Raw genomic sequence first — 20,051 nt, 5'->3', positions numbered from 1 at the left:
TATATAAAAAGACACTGCCTTATGTCGATGATAATTCATTTACACCTACACTTCTCTTGCAGATGTTATTGCATTGGTCCTGCCATTGTCCTTAAGGAATTTAATTTCATTTCAACGACCACGCCACTTGTTGCCGATGTTATTGTATTGGTACTGACACAGTCTTTTTGATGCTGTCATTACATTGGTACTGACACTGCCTCTTGAGGATGTCATGGCAATGGTACTGACACGGTTTCTTTATGATGTTTTTCATTGGTACTAACACTGAATCTTGAGGATGTCATTACTTTGGTACTGACACTGTCTATTATGGATGTCATTACATTGGAACTGACACTGTAACTTTAGGATGTCATTGCATTGGTACTGACACTGTCTCTTGAGGATGTCATTGCATTAGTTCTGACACTGTCTCTTGAGGATGTGATTTCATTGGTGCTGACACTGCCTCTTGAGATGTCATTGAATTGGTACTTACACTGTTTCTTGAGATGTCATTACATTGGTACAAACACTGTCTCTTGATATGTCATTGCATTGGTACTTACATTGTGTCTTGATGATGCCATTACATTGGTACTTACACTGTCTCTTGAGAATGTTATTACATTGGTGCTGACACTTTCTCTTGAGATGTCATTGCATTGGTACTGTAACTGTCTCATAAGGATGTCATTTCAGTGGTACTGACACAGTCTCTTGAGGGTGTCATTTCATTTGGTACCGACACTGTCTCTTGAGGAAGTCGTTGCAATGGTTCTGAGACAATCAATTTTGGATTTCATTACATTAATACTGACATAACCTCTTGAGGATGGGATTGTATTGGTATTGACACTGTCTCTAGAGGACGTCATTGCATTGGTACTGACGCTGTTTCTCGGTGATATCGTTGTATTGATACTGACACTTTATTTTGATATGTTATCGTATTGGTACAAACACTGTCTCTTGATATGTTATTGCATTGGTACTTACATTGTCTCTTGATGATGCCATTACATTGGTACTTACACTGTGTCTGGAGAATGTTATTACATTGGTGCTGACACTTTCTCTTGAGATGTCATTGCATTAATACTGACATAGCCTCTTGAGGATGTTATTGCATTGGTGTTGACACTGTTTCTCTGTGATATCGTTGCATTGGTACTGACACTGTCTCTTGAAGATGTCATTGCATTGGTTCTGACACAATCTCTTTTGGATTTCATTACATTAATACTTGTCATAACCTCTTGAGGATGATATTGTATTGGTATTGACACTGTCTCTAGAGGACGTCATTGCATTGGTACTGACGCTGTTTCTCGGTGATATCGTTGCATTGATACTGACACTTTATTTTGATATGTTATCGTAGTGGTACTGACACATCTTTTTGATGTTGACATTACAGTAGTAAATCGTTATCGTTGCATTGATACTAACACTGGCTCTTCGAGGATGCCATTGCACTAAAATTGCCTTTTGAGGATGTCATTGCATTGCTGACACAGTCTCTTAAGATAATATTGCATTGGTACTGACAACGTCCCTTGTTTGTATGGCATTACTACTAACACTGTCTGTTGAGGATGATATTGCATAGGTACTGATAATTTTTCTTGAGAATGTCTATGCATTTGTACTGACACGTTCTGTTGAGGATGTTATTGCTCTGGTACTTACACTGACTCTTTAGGGTTGATTAGAATTTTAGAATTTTTTGTTTCAGACTATATATTCAACAATTACAACTTTAAGTATGTTACTAGAACATCTTCTGTTGCGTTGATATATGCCTGAGTATGTTCGACATTCGTGAAGTTACCGACAACAACGTACTTCTATGCGCGTTTATGTACAATTTTAACATACATGCCGAGGTCATGTACGCATGGTACATGTATAAACGGATAATATAAATAACTCTGTGTGCTCTCAATTGATATTTACATTTTTTATACAATATGGTATATAGTGTAATGGCATAAGTCCGAAATGTATGGAACTACCCAGTTACAATAAAATATGTATTTGTGCTATACAAAATATATGTGTTGTAAGACATACAAAGTATTTTTATGCTCAAAACTTGCTTGTTGACCTATTTGATATTTATATTGTTGCATAACAATGATGTCACCAATAAACTTATCCTGCATGGGTTGTTAAGCATTATGTTTAAGTGCTGCCTCCTGTCGTCTGTAGTCATGGCTATTTAGTCCTGCAATCCGCTAAGTTCTTTTTTTTTCTTCAGGACTGTGACTCATTTAGAAAATAAGCCCATATAAAATAGTTAAATTATCTAAAAGGCGCACTTGCATACGAGTATTTATGCACGAAATGTTAGGAACAGTTTAAGAAAATATCATGTAATATTAAAGACGGTTTAAACAGAATGAGTGTCATATACCTTTTGTGCGTGATGTTTTTTTCTTAAGATATTATCACAAGAAGCCCGATGTCAAACTCCGAACTATCAACATAAGGTTTTGGAAATAGCATACTCATTACGAGTCACATTACATATCATATGAATAAGATCTCAATACGTTTGTATTTTAATTGTCTTTCCATTTAACTAAGTTCAGACTTTGAACTGCTAAACACAAAATATAAAACGTGGCGCGGTTATCATACTGTGTGTTAAAGATGTTACTAACTGTCCGTAAATGCGTATACAGTAACAGATTTTTCCCTTATCGCCCAAAATCACGCATGCAATCATGTCCAATCAGTCAACATAATTGTTTACGCACTTTAATCGGATAAATAATATATGGTAAGAAAACAGTACCTTGCAAAATAAAAAGAACCTCAAAACTGTCGAATTTCATATTCAACTTAACCTTATTATCATTAAATATGGGAATTTCTTCGTTTCTTTTTTCTTTCTTTCATATTAAGACTTTTCATCCATCTGCGCATAACCACCGACCTTCTTGTGCAAATAAGTTACTTGATATAGACGCGGATGTCGTTACAATGACATGACAGTTTTATAATTGTATAATGTAAAAAGAGAATGGTTTTATCGCTGACAATCAAATAGCTTTTAAAGGATAAACACATTACAGGTAAAGGTAATTGCTTATCGCTTCTTGAAACTTTCAACGTTTTTACATTAGATGTGCGTAAGCAATTACATTTTCCTTTAACCGAAAATGTGTAAACGTATGCGAACAATGTGTGGGATAACGCATATCTTTCCCATATTATACGATTTTGATATTGTCTTTTAAATAACGGAGTGTACCCCTTTTTCTATGTTAATGTTTTTATCCCATGTAACATGATCATCAACATTTCAAAACCTTTTCACCATCAAGATATTGAAATATGAATAAAGTCACCATATGCCGACGTATATACTGAACACCTGCAGGTGGTACGCTAAGCAGGAAGATATGTACAGTTTTACCACAAAAGCACATTTCGACGAAGCGTTTGTATCATATTCATATGAAATTTTGCCAACTATCAAAATAGCGTTCAAAATTCTTTGAAAAGGATTTAAGAATTGTAAATGGTATGCAACGAGAAAACGCAATTAACGAATTAAACTTATACCTTAAACAGAAGCTCAACTGATATCTAGCTTTGATTCATGGTATTCACATAAAAGAAAATATATATGCACGTGGTAATGGCTTTCATTCAATTTCCTATTGTGATATTTTGAAAACAGTTGAACAACTTTACACAGATAAATGGAAAATGCCGCAGAGCGAAAATTATCTTCAAAAATATGTATTACATAATGATTTAGAGCAACTAGAGGGTAAATTAAACTTTCCTTTAAGACATGACACAACAGCTTAATGCTACCAGGCTAACCTTCGATAAATGAAGGGATAAATAAATTGCTACGTTGTTAAAGATGTTTTCTAAACTGATGTACAAAATAGATCTTCTGTAAAAACAAACTGCGGGAAAAAAAACAAGATTGTTCGATGTTTTGGTAGGGCAAATCAAACGAAAGTCTCATCAATTTTATGTGGTTTAATGTGACTTATAGTGATGTCTCTGGTGTCGTTGTTACAAATACAGCATTCAAAATGTATACTCACGTTTCCTGGACAAGCATAGTCGTTATGAATACATCAGTGAACATACAATTAACGTGGGCAAAGCAGTTGTAAAGTACAATCGCAACGAATGTGCATCAAAAGCCGGAATGCACATGCATATTTAAGGGTCTATCAACCGCGATTACATTACTTGTTTGTGTTAATTGTTAAGTTTTCATGTTTGATGTGACTATTTGTTAATTACAACAATGCGCAGTACAAATTGCAGATACCGTCTGTGACTGATCCTTTAACTTGTAAAGCTTAGAGATTATATCAGAAACGAAATGTTGAATGTTTCAGTACATGGGAGTTTATTTAAAGAAAATCGACTACCCCAGTAAGATCGCATTATATTATGTATATATGTGTAAATGGACCAAAACATTAGATGGCAGTTTGCGAAATGCTATGTAACTTGATACCGTATTTGAAAGCGACTTTTGAACCCTGTTTGTACACTGTTATCAAATCGAAATATTCCTAAGTTCTTGTGAATGGTATGGTAATCTTCGATCGTTCTGCTATAACCTTGTCAGCGGCTTCACAGTTTTGCCATCTGTAGTAGCTTTAGATGTATATTTATTTTTATTTATGTTATGTTTTGGAGGACCTGAGGCTGCATTATGTGAGGTGCCAGCACTTCTTCATACACAAGTATTACCCTACAATACTAAAGTTGGAACAAACTTTGTAATAATTGCTTCAAATACAGCTATAGATCAATACCTGGCTGGAAGAGAATTCTACGGGTTCTATGAAGACAATCCACTGCACACTCTCAAACAAGGGCGGGATTGTGAGAGAGCCCTCGCACGTCCAGTAGGCGCTGATGTCACCTAGAATAGCGACATAACGTCACGTGTAAAAAACAACGTCATTTTATTATCACGGACGTACACCGTACAGATCATAATACCGATATTCTTTTCTTCCAATTATATCAATGTTTGTATCCGTTATAGGCGCTGAGATAAGGTGTTTAACATAAATACAATTATAATAATAAGAAGAATAGGAACAAATATATTTTTACTACAAGACAACGGAGGCAAGGGATGGGAATAGGAGGAGAAAACGAAGAGAAATAAGACACGGATAAAGGCGATGAAGATGCAAAAAAAGCTATTATGAAGAGATGAAAGACGACGAGGAAGAAACAGAATACAGAACAAAACGAGTCAAAGTTTAGAAATAGAAAGATACAAAACGATCAGAGTCGAAAAACAGAAATATATATGTATATATGAATAAATACAATAAATAAATAAATAACAATATATATGTATTTAGTTATTCATTATGTTTATTTATACATCCTATGGCGAAAACATCCTATGATGAAAAAGCCAGGTACTTACGTCGTCTGCTCACCTGGCAACAGGTCGGTAGGGTCTAAACAACATTGGATGGTCACATTGCTACCAGGTTTAATCAACCCGTCTACGTTGTCCGACACGACGGAGAAGACGGCATTCTCTACGCCTGACAGAAATGACGAGGAGAAAGCTTTAATTAACACCGGCATGCTAGGAAAATGTGTGAATTTTCTAAACCTGTATGAAACTTTATTACATAATCAGTTAAATTATATGTGCTATTAAAATTATACCTTCATTAAATTTATACAAAAAAACACAAGTATAACGCATATTTGTCGGGTGTGTCCCGGTTTATGGAATTAGTTAAAATAGTCTTAATAGAGATATACTACCGCTCACCGCATTTTTTTTCTAAGCAACATTTGAAATCCCTAGCAAAGTTATTGTTCTTACAAATGACCCAGTATGAGTAAGTTTACTATTGTATTCAAATATGCACTTGCACACTGTATTCACAGATATATTCCGGGAACTACAGCTGATTCTCGTGCGCTTTGTGCTACCTTGATCATTATCCTGAGAAATGCGCTCCGTCGGTGTTGTGAGCCGCCTCCGCGAAGCTGTGATACTTAGAAAAAAATAAGTTAATGCGAAAAGTGTAATTCCTGATTAGCCTGTGCGGAATGGACAGGCTAATCAGAGACGACACTTTACGTACATGCATTCCACCCCCTTTTCACAGAGCATGACCCATATACATGACACGCTATTTATCAGAGCAGGACAAAACATAATAAATCCATGCGAAGTAATATTACGTCATAAAATTTGTCGTAAAATAGAAGTTCACAACCACCACCTATTATTGTTATACGATTAAGACATCTTTAAAGAGCATCACTGAAACAACTAAAGTAATAATTTGAGGTTTCATGTTTTGTTGCGCTATACATTACAAGTAATCAGCTGTTGGATAAACACATACAATTAGTGCTCACTAACAAGGTAATGCACTTCTCAGTTTGAACTCTTGATGACAACAATTGACTTGGATTTTGTAATACAGTTAATATGATTAATTTGCATTTCTTCCGAGCAAAACACGAGTTTACCTTTTCAAATAAATCTTATTGAGACTGGGTTACATCCATCTTTGTGAGAAAATGTAAGTAACATTGCTAACCTTGGTGTCATTATATCCAATTAGTACATTACATTTACAAGGCTGTGATAATTACTCCATAACCATATTGGCACGATTATTGACTTGTTTAATATTAAGATCAACTCTGTTGGATCTCAAGAGAACGTACGCTTTGCAATTCCTTATATTCTGACAACATATTCATATACACAAGGAAAATACTAAGAAACATGGCAACGCAACGACAACTGCTGTGGTTTGTACGCTTGCTTCTCATCTAGGCGATCCGGGTTCAAAGCCCTTTCCAGGCGCATGTGAGTTTGGTTTGATGTCACCATATCGGGAAGGTAGGTTTCTCCAGGGTACTTCGAGTTTCCCCAACAGCACAAGATCACACCAGAATACAATATATTTCAGCAAAACACTAAATTGTAACTATAATTCAACATTCGTCCCAAAGTCAATGACTCTATTAAAGTAGAAGTGCTTGGGGCACGCTCCGGGGCCTCACAGAATGCAGTCTCAGGCGCGGAAGGACCTCATTTACTTCAACAAACGAACTGCACACACACGCACGCACACACAACCCCCCCCTACCAACCCCCCCCCCATCCAACACCCACCCCCACACAGAACCAAACATCCACCGACCAACCCAACCAACCAACCACAGACACACCCAAACACCCATCACCATAACAACACTCATCAAACCCGCTCAAAAAAACAAATTCCAACCACACCCACACACCCATGCAAACGAATCCACCCAAACACCAACCCACCAACCCAACCACCCACCCAAACAACACCCAAACGCACACACGAACACACGCACACACACGCACACACCCGCACACACAAACACACAAGCACGCATACGCCTTAGCACAAACATGTATACATATCTACTAATATAACTAAACATGGTTACTTTTACCTTTATATTTTCATATATAATTAGTTCTTTAGATTACACGTTATTTTGAACTACTAGTATAATTTAAAAATACATTACACAGTTATTAAATCAGAGAATTTCAGTTTGTTTTAGTTGTGCATTGAAAACTGTAGCATGAGTTAAACAATCAAACAGTCATTCAGCTACCAATCAATCAGTTACTCAGCTACAATCACCTTAACATACATATGAATGCAACTGTACATAGTTAAATGAAGTTACATTTATATGTATTGCTCTCACTGTAACATTTATTAAAACTACTAGAACTTCACTTGATCAGACTTATCACAACACCTTATTTTGGTAAACAATGGTCGTCGTATCTCTCAGGAAAAAAACGGAATTACACAGGTTGATGGCGATTTCAACCTTTCCATACCAAAAGGGTCACGATGCACGTACGCGCTCACCTTATTTCGCGAACACTAAATGTTAAAGACTTGAAATAGATACAAATTTCGTAAAAAAGATCAATAGGTTAGACCTACATGAACAAGAAATGTGTTTATAAATGCATCAACATTCATTTTGTTATCAAAACTGCGCTTATTTCAAGCGCAATGTGTTTATGGTGAAATTTGACTTTTAACCTCTACATGAGACCTTGACCTTCGATTTTGAGAGACGGTTGTTACACGCGATATGTCGTCTTATGATAGTCAACTTGTTGGCTAGTTATTCAAACATCCCTATATGGCAAAGTTATGGCCTGAGAAATGGCAAGAATTTTCAAGCTGTTTTATGGCCTGAGTTGACCTTTAACCTTAAGCGTTTCCATGACCTTTGACCTATGGAGACGGGAGCTACACTCACCATGTATTCTTATATTGTTGGACATAAGTGCAAAGGTATTACAAAAATCAATCAATATATGGCTAAGTTATGACTGATACATACAATTTCCCATAGATGCACAGACGGAAAGACGTACAGATGGACATTGTCACTGATGCATGTGTCGCATTTATCGAAAGGGGACCCGAACCTAATCGAGCCTCGGATAACAATAACGCACACATGATTGGCAATACATCAGTCCCATATTTAATATTGACAAGAGTTGCCTCACATGTAACAGAAGTTTAATTTATGACTTAATTTATGAGTGGTTACAAGGTTTTTATTTAAAGTTGACCTGGTGACCAAGTTTTTGAACGCACCTGATCCAGATTCCATCTTCATCTAGATGTTGCCATGGTTTCATGTTTGTTTCTCAAATTTGACATGGTGACTATATTTTGGACGCATGTGACTCAGATTCAAAGTCAGGCTAGATATTGACCAGATAAAAATTCTGACGAACAGTTGATGTCGCAGTGCACACACCGTATACCACACGACGACGGACGCCGGACATAAGGGTGATCACACTTGCTCACCTTGGGTATTTTGTGGTCAGGTGAGCTAAACAGGTAAAATATTCACTAAATAAGGGCAAAGATAAAAAAGATATATAGGTTAAATTTTTGTAATTACAATCCCGTAATTTTAGAAATCATATGCGTTCATAATGTTCAATAGGTTGATTCAATTCTACAATACGTAATGTGCTGCTATGTAATCCGGGCTGTCACAAAACAGCCAACTACTAGTTCATCTGAATATAACGTTTTCATCTACATTGTAGTCGTTGTAGTTACATCCATGGGAAGGATTGTCAGGGTCATCGTGTTTAGACGTCTTCGTATCTTTGTACGTCATTTGTGTTTCCGTTTCTAGACTCTAATTATAGATACATATGTCTATCGCCGGTTTCATAGTCACGTAGCTCTCGAACTACTGTGTTGTCGGCAAGGATAACACCAAGATATGCATGCTTGTCATGGTCGCCATCTCTGCTAAGGCTCTCGTTGCCTTGTGCTTTGTGTGCGTTGCTGTGAGAGGACGCAATATGTGTATCGTCTGGTGTATGGTACACAGTACCATCAAGATCATCTTCTTCGTGCTCGTTGTTATGAGCGATCGCAGTATTTGTATCGTCTAAGGTATGGTGAAAAGGACTATGAAGCTCAAAAGAAGTGTATGATTTCCTGCAAAATGTGGTACATGCTTGCTTTAATTGTTTATATATGTAGCAACACCAGTGTAAACAACATAAGATTGGAAGCAAATTAATAGTTAACAATACTAGTTTGGTATATTGTATATTGCATCTTTGCAATTGTGAACACAATACAGAGTGTGTAATGACTTAACTGACTAATGATTTAAGAAACATATTTTTTTAATAGGTTCGATTAAAACATTTACTTGTTTTTGTTTTTTTAAATATTTATTTTTTAACTTGCCATGACCTACCTTGTGCTCAGAGCGCGGAACACCGTGCACAACACTACGACGACTAAGTAGGGTTAAGGCGGCCCCGCTGCCAACGGAAATGGCAACGATAGCACCGGTGGAATGATTACCATCACTTGCCATCGTATCGGCCCGTGTTTTATCGGCTGGAATAAGAACGAGTCCCACGTGTAGTTTATATATTGTACCCGAATTCTAGTTAAAATGTAATGTCCTGTTCAACGTTACCTAATTATATACACGGTATTTCCTTTTTTACATATTCTCAGAAAATTGGAATATAAAAAAGTGTTTGGCAGTTGAACATTTAGTATCTAACTGATAATGACTCAACTTCTTGCTAGTTTCAACCTATTTATTTTAGCCCGATTGAATCTTAAGCCTATGGCTGATATGAAACGGTCTCGAGTCCGTTTCCTGGGACAAGTACTAGTACTTGGTGTCTATGTGCGAAATTGTAAACAACGCTCTCACACTCAGTCCCAGTGAGGCTTCCCGTGCCAGAAAAGTGAGGCGATCGAGAGGCTTTCCGTGCCACCACGTAAACGAAAGCAGGCATTTGTAAGTAAAATTGATGAAAATTACTATAAAGCGTACATTGAACGTAAAGATGTGATCATAAAGATGATATCAATGACACAAGATATTTAACATATATCGGAAAATCTAAGTTAAAACGTTATCAAAGTGGCATGTATGCACGATTTGTTCCACAATCCTCGTCACCATTCCATCTTCGATAGAGTTTGCGATAAGTGTTTGGACATGCGGAATACTGTGAACCTGTGGCTGGATATAGGCTTTAACTCATGGACCACCTCTTTTATGCACAAATGTGTTTACGGGTTTTAAATTTAGATTTTCTTATCTGTTTTGTGAATAACGATCATCCATTATCTAGTTTATGACAGAGAGGCAGCAAAGAATGAACAGAGAGGCAGCATTTTGACAGAAAGGCCACCGATATGCGTCTATACCGTGATATAGAGAAGGTTGACAAAATAATCGTTTTTATTGATAATCATGCACATTATCAAATATAATTCTACTAACTATATCTGCATGGAACGATTACATTGTTGTTATAATTTGTTTGTACTGGTATACGGAGAGGCGCTTTAAGGACTTGAAGAAAAAGGAAAAAAGTGCATTCAAATTTGTAATCAATTTATTTATTTGATGTTTATTTATTCGATTTTCCATACATACATACATACATACATACATACATACATACATACATACATACATACATACATACATACATACATACATACATACATACATACATACATACATACATACATACGTACGTACGTACGTACGTACGTACGTACGCACGCACGCACGCGCACACTCACACACACACACACGCTCGCTCGCTCACACGCACGCACGCACGTTGAATAATTGTGCACGTTTTCCCTGTACATGATTTTATAGCCCATCTGTTTACATCCGTCTGATAACTAGGTCAACCCTCAGCAGATTGAACAGCTGATTTTCATGCATATAGAGGTCGTGATCTTTATAATTTTCCCACGCACGTAAACACTCACGTCCTTGTAAACATTGTCTACTCTGGTGGAAAGTGTGCGCAGTAATATCTGCATTAGATATGAGTCGCATAATGGGAAACACATTAACTTTTTTATTTATGCTTGAAATACCACGATGTTAATCGAACGTAAACAGTTTGTAGTGTTGCTTAAAAGTTTGAAAAAAAATTAAACAAAAACTGAAAAATAAAAAAGTTTTTTTAAATAATAACAAATAAAAAAGTTATAATCAATATTGCTTTGCATTAAGCACCCTTTTCCTAATTACGTCCTATTAACGTCCAAAAAAACGAAATGCGCTCGCTCTCTCGCTCGTTCGCTCCATCGAAATCAAACAATAAGATAGTAAAATTTATATGAATTTTGCTCGCTGAAACCGCATCCGGTGTTAATTTTCCGATATCTTGACCCGTTAAAGCATTATTGAGTTTAAATGATAAAATTCGATAAGAATGCAGCACACTTTTGACAGAAGCTCAAAATCCAGTATACCTTAAATTCCATTGAAATAAAACAATAACATAGTCCAAACTATGGGATTTTGTCTCCCTGAATCCGAATCCGGTGCTAGTTTTGCGATATCTTTACCCCTTAAAGAATTATATTGCACGTGGCTATCAGCACGTGCTTATACATTATGCACTCCATACGCTCATGCTATAGTACACCCTGAGTTCCAGTATGACCAGTGCCAAAGAGTTTGTGTGTGTGTGTGTGTGTTGTTTTATTATTATTTTTTTTTTGGGGGGGGGGGGGTGGTGGGGGGGTGAGAACAAGAACAGGCAGTTTCAACAAAGCTCGTCTGAATGCTTCAAATGTATTTTATTCTTCACTGAGCCCATTTAAACTGATTCATGTCAGTCAATGCCTGCTAATTCTGCAAACCCTTGTAACAAACGACCTGCTTGGGTATGTACAAAGTAAACAATTCACTCAATTACAACAATTTTATTATCATAGGGGTGAATAAGAGTGAATTATTGAGTCGCGTTCTGAGAAAACTGGGCATAATATATGTGCGAAAAGTGTCGTCCCAGATTAGCCTGTGCAGTGCACACAAGCTAATCAGGCAGGGACAATGCAATGTTGGGTCTAATAATAAACACCGTACTTTCGATTTCAAACTTTTATTCAAGATACGGGAGATAACAACAAAAGGAGCCGAGCATCCATATGTATAGCGATTTTACCCGCTACCCTTTATCTAATAAATAAACATATACCTGGTTTTTGTCACATTAGTGTGCGACCACTATAGTTATTGCCGTGCACCATCAATACTTCAGAGTTACCTTTCTTACTTTCATGTCATGAATGTTGGCTCCTCCTCTTTATCCTCGGCTATTTTCGTAAAAATCGCCATATATGGAAGTTGCAAAATCGTCTACTTATGTTAATCGCCTATGTTTTTTAAAGTCAGGTGTGAAGTTGTCAACCTGAGAGTGATAGCTGATGCAGTTTTATTTCACCAACGGTAAGGTGTACTGTGTAAAGCGTGCCGTATACGTACATTTGATACCTGTGGCGAATTTAGTTTTGAAAGTTACAAAAGCGAATTGCAGTTTAACTAATTTGAAAGATGTCAATTTCAAAGTTTAAAGTGGAAATTGAACTTGTAAAACTGAGATACAGTAATCAAAAGACCGATTACAAGCAACATTTCATATTTAAACAATTCTATTCAGTGCGATCTAAGTATAAAATGTCATGTTGACAAGGCTTGATTTTTGGCAACGAATAGCCTCCATATTAAAAAAACAAAAATAAAGAATGTTTGTGATTATAACATAATAATTATTTCAGTATGGTTAAGACAGATTTATAAATTATGACATAGGTTATTTTAGTACAAGCATGACTAGTATGAATTTAGTGTTGTGTCGAGTTTATGAATACCGACTGATTGTCTGCGTAATTGTATACACATAAATTCATATCGCAAGTGTAAATTGGAAGTTTATCAAAAGGTCATGTAAAAATATGATTTGTCTTTAAAATACAAAACATCTTTCTAGATCAAGAATTAGTTCAGTCAAATATAACATATATCACATCAGTGATTTGAATAAAGATCTTTACTGATTAAAACATAGAAGTATAACAAGAAACCACAGGAACGCTTTTGATGTGGTTCCACAATTAAGACCGTCAACAAAATGGTCAGTAAATGAGGCGGACTTAACAGTGATATGACGTTATTACTAGGTAATTTAAATGCCAAGGTTTCCATGAAATGTTCCCGTAAACTTCTTTAAGTGTGAGCTAACACAATTAAATGACTCATTTAAAAATAGACTCAAACATGTTTAAAGTCTCACCGATTATTTAATTATAAACATATTTACCCGGAGTTTTGGAAGACACAGTTGTGCTATGTGGAGACATGGTGGACACTGTCGTTGTATGTGGAGACATGGTTGATACTGATGTGGTATGGGGAGACAGGGCAGACACAGTTGTGGTATAAGAAGATCGGGTAGATACAGTTGTGGTATAAGGAGATTGGGTAGACACTGTTGTGGTAGGTAGAGACTGGGTAGACACAGTTGTGGTATTTGGAGACTGTGTAGACACAGTTGTGGTATGTGGTAACTGGGTAGACAAAAATATTATATGTGACGATGATATCCATTTAACTCCAATCATAGTGATGTCTTCAATTCAGATTTAAAACAAGATACATTGCGTACTTATTTTTATTATTAAAATTTAAAAAATGTGCGGTCTATAAAACAAGTATCTCTTATTGAAACACTACGGAAAATTAGCAGTACTGTAATATTTGGTCCTCCACTACTAAATATCGTAGAAATTTGTGTGACAACCTGTAGAAGATTGAATCATGTGCAATATAAACAAAGGGAAACAAACCCGTTGCTAACTAAGTGTTCATAACATCAAATGGTTTCTCGAGAAACACTATCAAAAGAGAAAATCGTGTTCTTATTCACTACATTTATAACACAAAAACACAAATATACGCATAGCATTATTTAAACTGAGGTACCCGCCTTGGAACGGTCAATGCAAGGTATTAAGGGTTACAAAGGCTGTTGAATCTAATAATTTCGCTTTTATTAATCACAAACAGGACAACGACTAAAACAAGCTCTCCATCAAATGTACCTTGTTACGCTAAAGTCGAATACTGCACACACATTGGGCCTTAAGTGAGGTTTTCTATTTCTTATATTATATTTTTGTGTTTGAATAGTATGGTGCGGTTGGTGGATAAGGCCAACCGTATACTCATACATATATCTTGTTAAAGAGATAAGAGTTTGAAAATTGTGCCTTCTACTGTTAAAATGAGTGATAATGTGTGCTCATGTATTTTACGTGACGTTTGCATGCTTAACGATCAGCATTACCTCACACATTTTGAAAATAAACGCTAGGAATATTATTATAGCAATTATGCATCATGTATCTTATATAACGTTTTATTGTTTAGATAATGCGTAGTAATTTGTTGTTAACAATTTAGGGACTTCAAACTAAAAAAGTTGTGAAATTGTAATATTCCTACCGTTTATGTCAATTAGGAAACATTATATTTATTTACATGGGATAAACTTACGTTAACAAGTTACTCATTCAGACCACACTGTGGGTTTACGTCATCAATATTCTACATCAAACGAGTTTGGATATTTTTCAGATTATGATATGGGGCGGCACAGTTTGTACAAGTGATTACGATTTCAGAGGTTTGCGTGAACGTCGTTTTATTTATAAAATATGTTTCCTTACAATGATCACAGTGGCTAACGTTGTGAATGATGGTTGAAACATTATGTTGAAGATAAATACTTGTCTTATCGTAAACAAGATTAGTTTACACAAATAAAGGCATTTAATTTAACATATACATATGCTGCATAAACGAAGTAATAAATTGGCAAATTGTAATTTAGTTGAATTCCGTGTACAAACAAGTAAGTCGAATGACAATGTGTTAAAAACAACAAGTATGAAGACTTTCGCCGGTACTTTATCCTTTAGGTTCATTATTCTTTGAGTTCATCCCTTGTTTTTACATTAAAACGAAAGTACGTTTCCCGTGTGTAAGTATTTGACTTTTTGGTAAGTTCCACGCAAATAGCGTGTGCATTTTGGATTGATCATAATTTGATGATTTAATAATACATATCGGTTATAAAGATGCACACTATGTATTACAGAATATAGTCGCAGTATTCTACATCATTGTTTGAAACGGTAGGGTTGTGTTTTCATGAAATGAAATAGTTGGGTGATGTCTTTAACAAGCGGGTCACGTGAAATATCAGTATATAAAGCGCTGCTCGTCTGGAATCAGGCAGTCTGCGTTCGATTGCCGAACAGCTCACAACGTTTAAATACGTTGCAGTAATTAGAGACCACATACCATTGGCAGTATCTGTTACTAAGATGCCTTTTGAGTGCGGTAACCCAGGCAACTTTGCGCATATACCATAGCTTGCTGGATAGGCTTTCTGGTCTCTTAAGTCAGCCTAAGCCAGGGACATTTCTGTGACTTTGGATGCCTTTTGAGTGAGGGTGATCCAAGCAACTTTGCGCAATATACCAAGGCTTGCTGGGTAGCCTAGAGACTCATATATTAGTCCGGGTCACAGGTTCTCATTGGACATATAAGTTAGTGCACGTGTCAGGTCGGCAGGTCTCGTAGGTCAGCCTGAGTATATCAAGCTACTTATTATCGCTTGAACGCAGACTCGTTGGTATAGATGTAAGACACCCGAGGTGACCCAAGTAACTCAAGACACCCGAGGTGACCCAACTCACCTAAAACACCCGAGGTGACTCAAGTCACCCAAGTCGACCCAAGTCAACCCAAGTCAGCCAAAGTCATCCCAAATCAACCAAAGTCGACCAAAGTCAACCCAAGTTGACCCAAGTCAACCGAAGTGGACCCGAGTCAACCAAAGTCGACTCAAGTCATCCCAAGTTACCCCATGTTGACCCAAGTCAACCCAAGTTGATCCAAGTCGATCCAGGTCATCCCAAGTCACCCTATGTGACCCAAGACACTCTAGGTGACCCAAGTCACCCTGGTTGTCCAAAGTCAACCCAAGGCCCCCTTAGGTGACCCAAATCACCTAATTGATCAAAGACATCCAGTCACACATTTCATAAGAAATCTGCTTGTTTAGTGATGAAAGTTCTTCATTCGAATAAGACAATAATTATAAATCATTAATAGTGTAAATATTAATTGATTCCAGTTAAAATTGAGAAAGTTGAGTATCTAATCAAACGGCTAAGAAAAGCCACAGCAAAATCCGTGTGTTGAAAAATACCACTGGTGTTTGTTGTCGTTGTATATATCCCGAACAAACGGTATACACGTTACACAAGAAATAAAACTGTATCCGAAAAATTGTTTTACAATACCGTTATATTTGTGTCTGCATTATTTGTGTAAAAGAATGTGCTAAAAGTATTACACATTTACATAATAACAAGATTTTTGTGTAATAATGAAAGTAATTATGTAAATGGTGTAGGTAAGTAAAGCAGTGTTTTTACAAATTTAAACATTTTCAATATATTGGGCCATTATCTATGAAAAAGAGGTCAATGCATGTGCGTAAAGTTTCGTTACAGATTAATTTGTGCAGTCCGCAGAGGCTAATCAGGGAAGACATTTTTCGCTTGTATGGTATTTGACATTTACAGAAAGTCTCTTCTTTGCAAAAATCCAGTTTAGGCGGAAAGTGTGCGCACTGCACTGGCTAATCGACACTTAACGCACATGCATTCGACCCCTTTTGCACAGAGGACGGTCCATATGTATTGTTTTACCATGCATTAATACACATTTATATTTCGGTTAAATGGTATCATTCTTATCAAGCAAAGGTTACGTTTGTGGTATAAAGCAATTTAAGAAATGACATTATGCATGTAAAATAAGGCTCGTTTAAATGTAGGATGATCAATTATAGAATACATGGGGTACTATAAAATGAGAAATTTCCCGGACATTAAATAAATACATAACTATAAGTTTCCATAAAAACAATATTATATATTTAAATCATGATGCATGTTATGAATAGCCCGTCATCCTCAGCAACACTAGCAGTGCTAACGTTTTCTTAAGTTCTTCGAATACATTTCTGTACACTTAGACGTTTGCCTTATGTATATATATATAGCCTCTATCGAAACATGCTTTGACAACACGCAAAACACAAACACAACACACACAAAAGAAAGAAAGTAAGGATCAACACCTTAGAAAAGTATTTTCAAAAATTGTGGAAGGGTGTTAAAATTGGTTTTAAAGTCGAAAGAAAACATAATTATATAATTTAAAAAGACAGTTGATTGTGGTTATCTATTCTGATCATGCAATATCAGTAGATCAGTATGATTATTGAGATACTTTCTTATGACAGATTCAATTGACGCTTTACGTACGAATAAACATATTTAATATCAACACACTTACACTTGTTGTTGTTGGATCAGGCACTAAAAAAAATATAAATAAAATAAGGGTTGATTACGGAACGGATGTATTAAATATTATGATCAATCAATACAAAGGCCAATGTTCAACATTATAACACAAATCGTACACAATTAATTAAAAATAATACAGATTGAGACAGATTGAGGTATATGATATATGACAAGCACATATTGGAATAATCGTAAGTAATATTAAGGTTATCTACAGAGACTGGGCATCATACACTGAACACAGAAACAGTACAAGCATTTACCACAAAGTCCACAAGACATGTAGCAATCCTGCTCCATCTGTTCGTTCTTCGACTCACACCAGCCCTTCCCAACGTTAGTCACGCATGTTGTCGTGTTCGTTTTGTCTTGACATGATGCTTGAATTATATTGGACAAATTAAAAAAGTCACCGTATTGCCTGCTCTAATAAAGAATACATTGGTTCATAGTAGAACGCCATGATATGAAATTTTAAAGTGTTTAAAGTGTTTCTTATTTAATTCAAAAAATGTTTTAAATACTATGAAACCTCAAGTTTCACATGGTCTACACCTGTGAAATAACACACAATAATTTGCAAGATCCAATGCGTATGCATTTAACGTTTACTTCTTTCAAAATGAAGCAAGTTATTGTCTTTCTGACATAAAACTATATCGCAGAACATGTATCAAACACATTTAACTCACAGCCGCAGTCTAAGTCTCCGAATCCCTGCGGACATGAGCACCGACACGCGGTCGAATTAAACGTGCCTCCGTTCTTGCACGTTCTAACCTTGCAGTCCTGACAGTCCTTGCCTTGGAACGGGTATCTGTAAAGGAAATCTATACTTGGGACGGGTATCTGTAAAGGGAATTACCACTTGGAACGGGTATCTGTAAAGGTAATCTACACTTGGAACAAGTATCTGTAAAGGGAATTAACACTTGGAACGGGTATCTGTAAAAGGAATTTACACTTGGAACGGGTATCTGTAAAGAAAATCTACACTTAGAACGGGTATCTGTATAGGACATTTAAACTATGAACGGGTATCTGTAAAGGAAATATACACTTGGAACGGGTATCTGTAAAGGGAATTTACATCAATAGTCTTGGAACGGGTATCTGTAAAGGGAATTTTTATCAAGAAATTCCGTTCGTAGTGTAAAAGGGTGTTCGATATTACGACGACATAATAATTTAACGGTGATTGCAAATTTTGATTTTATATAAACTGTTTTTTATAATACAACTGTTTAATCATATTTGCTACACTTTAAGAAAGTCTAAAAACAGACATGATGCTGTTATTTTGTGTTAAGTATCTCCGATTCATTCAAACGATGCTAAACAGTGCACACACAACTCGACATTTGCGTTTAAACACTCTCAACAAGTGTAATTGTTGTGCTTAATCTAAGCTTGTGTTTTAAAATGCGATAATCTCATTTTTAGTTGCGTCTAAGGTTATGCAATATCGTACAATTGCAGTGCCTTCGGCGCTTTTATTTTACCATGATTTTAGTTATTTGCAGTTATGTAAAAGGTAAGACTCAAGATGGATGCTGATAAATGATTATATTTTTAGTCTAATCTTATTTTAGAAGTGTATGGATGCCATTAATCAATATAATATTTATTTATAACAGCAACTATAAAACCAATCTAAAATACAATGTGCCTCTGAACTTTAAACATAAACTGTATTTAATGCAATCATAGCAATAATTCAATAAAAAGGCAAAGCCAGAAAATAACATTGCCGAAAGAAAATTAGGAGAGAAATATCGTTTCTAAATGTACTAGTTTCAACGAATTATCAATCATTAGTCTATAGTTTTCCAAATTAAACCATATTAAAGGGGCCTTTTCACGTTTTGGTAAATTGACAAAATAAAAAATAAAAGTTGTTTCAGATTCGTAAATTTTCATTTCAGTTATGCTATTTGTAAGGAAATAGTACTACTGAACATTAACCATGCTCTAAAATATCCATTATATGCATCTTTTTACGATTTCAAAAACTAAGATGGAAGTAACGTACCCTGGATAGTATATGGGCCCAGGGGCCCAATATATTCAAATAAATATATATAATCGTGTTTTATGAGAGAAACATTGACAAAGAGCCATGAAAAAACACCCTCTGATATTGAAATCATAACAAGGTCATTAACTAGAATTTATCATAGACCTGTCTTCGCGGGCCGCAAAAAATGGCCAAAATAGCTTTAATCCAAATCA

The 20,051-nt window shown here is 35.9% G+C and overlaps 2 protein-coding genes across 2 annotated transcripts in view; both read right to left on the bottom strand.

The window, feature by feature from the left end:
• Positions 1-347: 347 nt before the first annotated feature.
• Positions 348-5,586, bottom strand: LOC127835755 (carbonic anhydrase-like). Its single transcript, XM_052362194.1, has 3 exons — positions 5,433-5,586; positions 4,788-4,897; positions 348-488 (listed from the first exon to the last, which is right to left on the bottom strand). The coding sequence occupies exons 1-3, from the start codon at positions 5,584-5,586 to the stop codon at positions 348-350; spliced, it is 405 nt and encodes a 134-aa protein (XP_052218154.1).
• A 3,356-nt stretch (positions 5,587-8,942) lies between these two features.
• The window catches only part of LOC127834798 (A disintegrin and metalloproteinase with thrombospondin motifs 1-like), a 44,795-nt gene continuing 33,686 nt past the window's right edge, over positions 8,943-20,051 (bottom strand). The window contains exons 24-29 of the mRNA XM_052360846.1: positions 18,512-18,636; positions 18,083-18,199; positions 17,806-17,828; positions 13,691-13,937; positions 9,787-9,932; positions 8,943-9,518 (exon numbers count right to left, since the gene is read on the bottom strand). Of these exons, the coding sequence (XP_052216806.1) occupies positions 9,498-9,518; positions 9,787-9,932; positions 13,691-13,937; positions 17,806-17,828; positions 18,083-18,199; positions 18,512-18,636 (679 nt within the window). The 3' untranslated portion in view covers positions 8,943-9,497. The remainder of the gene's footprint in view (positions 9,519-9,786; positions 9,933-13,690; positions 13,938-17,805; positions 17,829-18,082; positions 18,200-18,511; positions 18,637-20,051) is intronic.

The sequence above is a fragment of the Dreissena polymorpha genome, chromosome 6 (assembly GCF_020536995.1).
Source record: "Dreissena polymorpha isolate Duluth1 chromosome 6, UMN_Dpol_1.0, whole genome shotgun sequence".
Taxonomy (NCBI): domain Eukaryota; kingdom Metazoa; phylum Mollusca; class Bivalvia; order Myida; family Dreissenidae; genus Dreissena; species Dreissena polymorpha.
The sequence above is the reverse complement of the archived record's forward strand: the minus strand, read 5'-3'. Positions and strand labels throughout refer to the sequence as shown.